This window comes from Nannospalax galili, unplaced genomic scaffold, assembly GCF_000622305.1.
Source record: "Nannospalax galili isolate Female #2095 unplaced genomic scaffold, S.galili_v1.0 scaffold188, whole genome shotgun sequence".
Classification (NCBI taxonomy): Eukaryota; Metazoa; Chordata; class Mammalia; order Rodentia; family Spalacidae; genus Nannospalax; species Nannospalax galili.
Window position 1 is genome coordinate 2,167,501 of NW_008360325.1, and position 9,772 is coordinate 2,177,272.

At 45.1% G+C, this 9,772-nt stretch overlaps 1 protein-coding gene across 4 annotated transcripts in view; it reads right to left on the reverse strand.

The window, feature by feature from the left end:
* Ppp2r5c (protein phosphatase 2 regulatory subunit B'gamma) overlaps window positions 1–9,772 on the reverse strand; it is a 111,270-nt gene that overhangs the window by 24,990 nt on the left and 76,508 nt on the right. For all 4 annotated transcript variants that reach the window (XM_008825604.3, XM_008825601.3, XM_008825602.3 and 1 more), the window contains one exon: window positions 6,837–6,890. In XM_008825604.3, coding sequence (XP_008823826.1) covers window positions 6,837–6,890 — 54 coding nt within the window. The remainder of the gene's footprint in view (window positions 1–6,836; window positions 6,891–9,772) is intronic.

Genomic DNA, 9,772 nt, shown 5'->3' on the forward strand with positions numbered 1-9,772 from the left:
ATCTACTTCTCAAACTAACTACTTGTATGTTTTTACTCTCTCTCTCTCTCTCTCTCTCTCTCTCATATGTGCATGCACTCGTGCATGGTGTTCTTAACTATGCCAAAATGTATGAAAAGGATGTTGTCAATGAAGCAGATGTTCATATCTACTGCAAGTGCTAGACTTGAGCTGGGCTGATCCTGCTGTGTGTGCTCACCTGGGAGCTTGGGTTACAATGCTGGCACCCTGCTTGGTCAGGGGGAAGTATATAGCAGCCGTGCCTTGACTAGGAGCAACAAGGACTAACATTACTTGGTCCATGCCACTAGGGCCTGGTGAGCTGCATGTGATGAGATCCTAGTGCTTTCTTAACTCATGCATATTGTATGTACTGTCTTTGCCTAAGTCTGACGGCTATAAAGAGTGCCTGCTGGGCAACATTAAAAAAATGTTCCTGGGGCTGGAGAGATGGCTGAGCAGTTAAGAGCAGGTATTGCTCTTGCAGAGGACCGAGTTTTGTTACCAGCACCCATGTCAGGCAGCTTACAACCACCTGTAACTTGAGCTCCAAGGGATCCAACACCCACTTCTGAACTCAAATCTTAAAAAAAGTTCCTGTAGTTTCAAAATGTCTTAACAAATTATGTTAGTCAAAAATACTGGATTTTTAATTCAATGAAGATTAATAACATTTTTAGAGTTTAGCTGTCTTAGTTCCCAAAAGTACAAGGACTCCCCCCAAATCCCCAGGCATATCTGTATAAGCACATGTAAATGCACAATACTTGTCCAAAGTACAAATCACTTTGAAGCAGCCATGAGGCCTTGTCTGTGAAGCAGGACAGAAAGACAAAAAGTTAAAGGGACACAGGAAAGGAAAGCTATTCCTCATTTTGACATCTAGTTTGAGTTTCCTGCTGGCTAAGAGTCAAGAAACTTAATACAACTTACAAAACTAAAGCCGGGCGTGGTGGCAATGTCTTTAGTTCCAGTACTCAGGAGGCAGAAGCAGGAGGATATCTGTGAGTTCAAGGCCAGCCTGGTCTACATATTGAGTTCTGGGCCTGGTGGGGCTACAAGGAGACCCTGTCTCAAAAAGACTGACCCCCTCCCCAACTTACAAAACTAAGACTGTCTGCAGAATGTGCTCCTTTTCCTGAAGCTCTCTGAAACAAGGATGTTAAAAACAACAGACTCTACTTGCTTAGGGCCAGGATGTTTGTGGACTGGAGTCTGACTGTATTGGCACTCTCACATCTCACAAAACGTACCTTACAATTTCATCTACAAAAGGAAATTCATCTTTAATTACATTTAACTAATTAATTGTATGTGTGCACATGCTTGCCACAGTGCCTGTGTAACAACAATCTGTAGGGGCTGGTGCTTTTTTTCTGCCATGTGGGTCCTGGGGAATCGAACCCAGTTTCTTTTTTCTTTCTTTTTTTAGTGGTCTTTTTGAGACAGTGTGTCCCCCTCCTTATCTCCCCAGCTGGCCTGGAACTCACTATGTAGACCAGGCTGGCTTCAAACTCACAGAGGTCTGCCTCCCAAGTGCTGGGACTAAAGGCGTGTGCCACCACGCCCGGCCAAACCCAGTTTTTTTGTGCTTAGTGGCAAGAGCCCAAAGTCCAAAAAAACAAAATGAGGCCATACTTCCTAAACTTCACAATCTCTACACCTTGTTGTAAATCATACCCTTTGAAAAATGCAGCATGGACAGAGTCAAGCACACTTCACTATGGGGATACTTACGTACAACGCTCTCTTGAGAACTCCACATTCAGATCTTTTTTTGTTTATTTGCTCTTTTTTGAGACAGGGTCTCCCTGTAGCTCCAGCTGTCCTGGAACTATGTAGACCAGGCTGGCCTTGAACTCAGAGCTCCACCTGCCTCTGCCTCCTGAGTGCTGGGATTAAATGCGTGCGCCACCACGCCTGGCTTTGTTTGCTTTTTTTGAGACAGGGTCTTCCTGTAGCCCCAGCTGCCCTGGAACTCGCTATGTAGACCAGGCTGGTGTTGATGTCACGTCTTTGCCTCAAGTGCTGGGATTAAAGCTGTGGGCCACCACACCTGGCTCACTCACATTCATATCTTGGGTGTGCACTGCCTTAAAAAATCTTTTATTTTGAATATTTTATTAATTTTTATTTTATGTGTATGAGTGTACTGCTTACATGTAGGTAGGCACACCCATGTCATGCAATGCCCACAGAGGTCAAAAAAGGGCAATCGATTCTCTGAAGTTGGAGTTAGGGAGGGTTGTTAGCTGCCATGTGGGTGCTGAGAATCAAACCTGGGTCCCCTGTAAGAGCAGCCAGTGCTGTTAACCCTCTCTAGCCCCACTGATTACTTTTTTTTTTTTTATGTGTAGATGTGTTTTGCCTGCATGCATGTAGGTGCACCACATGTGTGCAAAGCCCACAAGGGCCAGAAGAGGGCATCGGATCCTCTGGAACTTGAACTACAGGTGGTTGCTAACCGCCATGTGAGGGTTGGGATTTGAACCGGGTTTTGTGGAAGAGCAAGTGTTCCTAGCCACTGAGCCATCTCTCCAGTCCCCTGTACTGCCTTTTTATTAAGTCTGGTTCTCTTTCATTACCACAATTAAATATAAAGTATGCAATATCATTTCTCTTTACTTAATAAACTTGGCTATCACTCTGAGTTGTCCTGAAATTATTTTCTGCAGCATAATTAGGGTCTGGCTTTACCTTCCCAAGGGGGTAGTCCTCAGGTTGCAGGCAGCAGTGCTAGGCTGGGCCTCTACCACTAACAGCCACGGCAACACCCTAGAGCCAGTACTGCAGCTCCCATACCAGGATCAACACTGCCGAGGAGACCATGTGTGGCACCTCGGGACAGGCTGGGGGTTTTTGAGTGTCATATACAGCTCAGAAACTCCCTGTTAGCAAGCTACTCTTCACCATTACAAGGGTATAAGGCAAAGTGGACATTTGAAAAATATTCACTTATAACAATTCTGCTTTGAATACTTAGGCTCCAGGGAAATCTTTTCTTTTACATATTATGAAACTCCGAAATTCATTTCACAAGTTCTCTTAGCTTTAAAATCGGACATAAAATTCTACAACTGTCTTCAAAGGACTTATTTCTAAGAGAGTACCAGTCAATGATTTTCCTACTTTTAGCTCAATGCTATTTAAAAGACATTCCTCGAGTACCCACTTGAATAGGAGCCACTGCGAAGAGCACAGGAGACAGAGGGCCCTTTGTAAGCACAGCTCCTCCCTTGTCAGGTGGGTTCAGGAGGAGAAATGTGCTGCTTTCTGAGCAGCACAGTGCCACCGATGAGGCAAAAGCCGTGGTTTCTGAGTCAGGCTCTCACACTGGCTGCTCTTTGGAGCTACTGTGAGCAGCACCCAGTTTTCTGGGCTGTGAGAGTGGGGCAGGATTCTGCAGAAGGGATGCAAACAGCATTGTGCTGCTGGCTGCAGCTCAAGGCACTGGGTTCTTGCTGCCTGCTCCCAAAAGGCTGGCCAGCCCTGGTGCATGTCAGTAATCTGGCCTTGAGTCTTTGGGAATCTGTCTTGGTGCACTCAGGAGGAAGAGCAGCTGCTACCAGGATCCACAGGAAACTCCATTTGCTGGAGACGGGCAGGTGAAAACAGACAGCAGTGAGCCTGTATTCTTACAATAGTAAACATATTCACTGTGCCCAGAAAGCTTTTGAATTCATGGAAAATATCAATTATAGGGTTCAAGTATGTGAACAAATGGCCTATATAAAACTGCAATCTTTTGCCAGGTGTGGTGGTGCACACCTTTAATCCCAGCACTTGGGAGGCAGAGGCAGATGGCTCTCTGTGAGTTCGAGGCCAGCCTGGTCTATATAGTGAGTTCCAGGACAGCTGGGGCTTACAGGGAGACCCTGTCTCAAAACGACAAAAAAAAAAAAAAAAAAAAAAAAAAACCAGAAACAAAAAACCCCTGCAATCTTTTAAAAAATATTTTATCTTTTTTAATTTTATGTGTATGAGTGTTCTGCCTGCATGTAGGTAAGTGCACCCGTGTTGTGCAATGCCCTCAAAGGTCAGAAGAGAGCACTGGATCCCCTGGAACTGGAGTTATGGATGGTTGTCAGCCACCATGTGGGTGCTGGGAATCACACCTGGTTCTCTGCAAGAGCAGCCAGTGCTCTTAACCACTGAGCCATCTCTCCAGCCCCTCAAACTACAATCTTTAAGTGGACAGTTGTGATGGGTAATTTCCACTGTCAACTTGATTGGAATAAGACACTTCCTTGGGCTGGAGAGGTGGCTCAGCGGTTAAGAACACTGGTTGTTCTTGCAGAAGACCCGGGTTTGAATCCCAGCACCCACATGGCAGCTAACAACTGTCCATAACTGCAGTCCCAGGGGATCTGACAGCCTTTCTGACCTTCGAGGGCATTGCATGACACAGGTGCACTTACCTACATGCAGGCAATACACGCATACACATAAAAAAAATAATAAAAATTAAAAAATAAGTAAAATATTAAAAAAAAAGAGAAAGAAACACCTCCTGCCCTAAGTTGGGTGGCACATCTCATGGCTGGAGGACTGGGCTGAGTGAAGAGGGAAGGAGAAGGGCAGCTGGGCACCGACATTCCCTGTTCTCTGCCTCTGGTGTGTTCATATGTAGGAGTCCAAGCTACATGTTCCTACAGTCATGTACTCTGAGTCTTCCCGCCACCCCAGACTACCCTGTCAAAGCATGAGCCACGCTAAATCTTCCCTTCCTTAAGTTGCTTCTTGTCAGGTATTTGGTTATAGCGGTGAGAAAAGTAACTAACTTAACATAACTCACTCTTAAAACAGGGTCTCCCTGTAGCCCCAGCTGTCCTGAAACTCACTATGTAGACCAGGCTGGCCTTGAACTCACAGAGATCCACCTGCCTCTGCCTCCCGAGTGCTGGGACTACAGGCTGCACCACTACACCTGGCAATAACTTACATTTTTAAAAAAAGCAGTTCTGAGACTGGAGAAACTGTTTAGTGGTTAGGGGTACTGGCTGCTCTTGCAGGGAACCTGGGCTCGGTTTCCAGCATCTACATGGTGGCAAACAACTTTTTATAACTCCAGTTCCAGGGGATCCAACACCCTCTTCTAGCCTCTATGGGCACTGCATGACACAGGTGTACTTACATACATGCAAGTAAAACATTCAAACATATACGATAAAAACAAATAAATAAAAATTTAAAAGAAAAGTAGTTCTGTGCCTGGAATTACAACTCCATGAGCTGCTGTGGGGCAGCATGGGAGGCAGGCATGTGTGCCCAGGGGACACACACCTTTGTGTCTATGCTTGGACCCTGAAGACAAGTGTTCACTGATGAAGTCAAAGAAAATGACCTTTGTATGTTCTCAAAATGTGAATTCCAAAGGAAGAAATTTGTGTAACAGGTCTGTATGCTTTTAATATGATGAGAATTAACTCTGTTTTCTATAGCTGCACAGTCACATCACATCATCTGTCTGCAGGAGCTACAACACAAAGTCATCACATCATCTGTCTGCAGGAGCTACAACACAAAGCTTCTCTGGGCCAATGTGTCAGGCTGGGTGTGTGGTTTGCAGCTTGTTTGTACTGGGCCCAGCCAGAGCCTGGCACATGATGTTTATGGAGAAGGAGCATATGATCTCTTGTCATCTTGCTCATGACTACAGTGAACTCACTGCTTGAAAAGTTGCTGGTCCTTCATGATCACTGCATTAGTGGGACTGAAACATCCACAATGTCACCTGTGGTTCTGTTACTCTCAGGTGGATGAGGGCAGAGTGTCCAGGCCAAGCAGGACTGGGGTCACGCTGGGATGAGCCCAGCAGGGGGATGCTTTGGGTAGGAGAAGCCCTTGTCTGGCAAATGGGGAGCGACATTTGGTGAATTCTTTACTCACTAAAAAGTAGCAGGAATCATAAGAGAAAACTTGATAGACTTTTCTTCCTATGTGGTTTTTCCCTTTGGTTTCTGAGAAGAAAAGGGGCAGTGGGCTAGGACTCTTGCTACATAGCCCAGGCTAACCGCAAACTCATGGCAATCCTTTTGTCTCAGCCTCCAGAGTCGCTATGCCTGACTTAAACTATACACTTTAAGTGGGTGAACTACATGGGATATAAACTGTATTTTACTTAAGTTGTTTAAAACATGAACTCAAATGCTTAACTTTGCAACTAACAAGTCTTTGTTAATATTGGCTACAATAAGTCATTTATTGATTGACTGATTTTTAGTAAAGTTGCCGGGGATCAATTTCTAATTTTTTGGGGGAGGGGGGAGTCTTTTGAGACAGGGTCTCCCTGTAGCCCCAGCTGGCCTGGAACTCACTATGTAGACCAGGCTGGCCTTGAACTCACAGAGATCCACCTGCCTCTGCCTTAGTGCTGAAACTAAAGGTGTGAGCCACCATGTCTGGCTTTTTTTTATAATAAAGAAAATTTGAACTCTAAACCCAAAACACAGCAATCTAGCATTCACTTGTTAGTCAAAGACTAGAACAAGTTACACTAACTTGGAAAGAACCTCCAGGGTAACTGAACCTCTTTAGCACAACCAGTGTCTCAGGTTCTCACTGCGATGCCTGTACCTGAGTCGGATGTGGAACACTGAACTGCACCTGGAGTGGCTGAGCTCCAAGGAGTAAAGCACGGTACAGGACACAGCGGGAAGCTCGTCACCTAAAGTCATCACTGAACTTGCAACTGAAACGTCCAGCCTGTGTCAGTACTGCCACTGAAGATGACAAAGCATAATGTGGTGAAATGGATGTGCCATGTTTGCATTCAGCTAGGACACAGCTAAGGAAACGTGCAGCCAGTAGTCAGGACCCCAGAGAGAGCAACTTACTGGTTCAGTGAGGGTGCTGTCCTTCTCTAAAAACTGCACGACACAGTACGCCAGCTGAAAGGGAGGGAGAAAGAGTGTTAGCAAAGCACTTCAGCACAGAAAGCTGCTGGGTTCCAGGAGTCCTCAGTGATCAGCTGAGGTGCTGCCCCAGGACTGCTACCTGCCCTGAGGCCGGCGCTACTCTCCGGGAAGTGCCCCAGGATGATGCTCAACAGAGAATTCTTTCCCTATTGGTTTGTGACAGATCCAATAGCTGAAAAGACCCTTCAAAGACTCATAAAAATCAAGAGATACCTTTCATACTTACCACCAACAACTAATCAACCCAAGGAAATAAAACAATTTTTTTGGTGACCCTTTGGGAGATTAGAATGAGTAATTAATATAACTCGTATAACTTTGTGTGTGTACATACATGTGTGCTGTGATGTATCTACGTGTTCACATGTGTGGGCACACAACTGGGAAAAATATTAACATTAGGGTTATATCAGAAATTTTTAAGAATTTTTTTTTGAGATTTTTTTTTTTTTTGCTATTTAGCCCAGGCTGGCCTCAAATTTGCTTCACGTCTCCTGTCTGAGTCTCAAGAGTGCTGGATTACATGTGTGTCACCACGCCTAGCTTTTCTATTAACTCCTTTTGTTCAACAATTAGCCAACTAGACCTGTTACAAGGTAATACCAATCAGAAAATAAGTGAAACACTTCCCAGGAAGTGCCATTTGAACCAATGAAAGAACACACTTCCTGTAATGTGTTCCGTGCCACCACCTTCCAAGGAAGTCTGGAGAATGGAATCTTGCTTTTTTTCCCCTTTTTAAATTATGACTTGCTATATATAGCTTAGGCTGGCCTCAAATTTAAGATTCTCCTGACTAAGCCTCCTGAGGGCTGGGATTATGACCACGAGCTACGCCACTTGGTTAAGAATTCTTGTTTTCTTACAGAGATGGGGATGGAACCCAGGACCTTGCATGTGCTAGGCAAGCACTCTACTACTGAGCTACATCCATAGCCCTTCCCTGTGTTAACACATATTTGGTGCCAGGCCTTGGGGCAGCCAAGGGTAAAGGAACACAGGGGCTGTGACTGAGGATGGGAGCCCCTTTGAGACGGGCAAGTGCTAGAATCAGCACAGCTCAAGTTCTGTTTATGGAAGAGTAGAAGAAATCCAAATAGATAAACACAGCCAACCAACTAGCTGGGAACCACTTATTGACCAAGGCTCCAGTACAACTGTAGTTAGGTTCTCGGTCTTGAAAATCTAGCTTTTAAAGCTGGGCATGGTGATGCACGCCTTTAATAACAGCACTCTGGAGGCAGAGACAGGTGGATGTCTGTGAGTTCCAGGCTAGCCTCACTACATTTTGAGTTCCAGGCCATCTGGGGTAACAAGGAGACCCTGTCTAAAAAACAAACAAACAAACAATCCAGTTTTTAAACTTGTCATAAGGTCATTTCATTGACTTTGGTCAACTGACTTTTGTCTTTAAGGTCCTAGGTTTTAGATTAACTGTAGAAAGTTTTCTAGCTGGAAGTTGACTTTGGTTCCTTTCAAAGCTGAGCCCTTGTCTCTGTGCAACTCTATCATTCCAGAGATTCTGCTGAATTTCTTTGTGTGTGTATGTACATGTGTGCTGGGATGTATCTATGCGTTCACATGTGTGGGCACACAAGTACCTGATATGTTATGTGTGTGGTGGTGAGAAGCTGACGCTGGGTCCTCCTTGATGCTCTCCACCTTCTATGTTAGCGGTGTCTCCCTGAGCCTGGAGCTCACTCTACTGGCTGGGATTACAGGAGGCTGCCACATCCACCTGGCATTTATGGGAGTCTAGGGATCTGAACTCTGCTCCTCAAGCTTGCATACAAGTGTTCCACCGGCTGAGCCAGCCCCCTCCTGAATTAAAAATGATTTATTCTTATGAGTGTGCATGCAATGCTGGTGGAAGCCAGAAGAGGGCGTCAGAACACCTGCACCTGCAACTATGGACGGTTCTAAGCCACCATGTGGATGCTGGGCATGGAACCCAGGTCCTATGCAAGAGCAACCAGTGCTCTTAACTGCTGGGCCATCTTCCCAGACCCAATTTTTGGTTTTTAAAAGTTGTTAAGCTGAAATTTTATTATGAAAAAAAATTTTTGTTTTGTTTTGTTTCTGGTCTTTTTGGGACAGGGTCTCCCTACAGCCACAGTTGGCCTGGGACTCACTATGTAGACCAGGCTGGCCTCGATCTCACAGAGATCCGCTTGCATCCGCATCTGCCTCTTGGGTACTGGGATTAAAGGTATGCATCACCACTCCTGGCTTTATTGTAAACACTTCTTGAAATTAAAAAAAATTTTTTTTTTTTTTTGTCTTTTTTGCGACAGGGTCTCCTTGTAGCTCTAGCCGTCCTGGAACTCACTAGGGAGACCAGGCTGGACTCTGCCTCCCAAATGCTGGGATTAAAGGCGTGCGCCACCACGCCCGGCTTTAAAATTTAATTTTTAAAAATATTTTATTTTGGGGGCTGGAGAGATGGCTCAGCGGTTAAGAGCACAGACTGCTCTTGCAGAGGACCTGGGTACAATTCCCAGCACCCACATGGCAGCTATGAACCATCCTTAACTCCAGTTCTAGGGGAATCTGAAGCCCTCTTCTAACCTCCCTGGCATTGCATGACACAGGTACACTCACATACATGCAGGCAATATACTCATAGACATAGAATAAAAAATAATATATATAAAAAATTTTTTTAAAACTTTGTGTATGAAATGTTTTGCATGCATGTAAGTATATCGTGTGCAAGTAACTGAACCTGGGTCCTCTACCAGAGCAGCCAGTGCTCTTAACCACTAAGCTGTCTCTCCAGCCTCTCTCCTGAATTTCTTTTTTTTTTTTTTGGTCTTTTTGGAAAGGGGCCCCCCTTTGCCCCCAGCTGCCCTGGA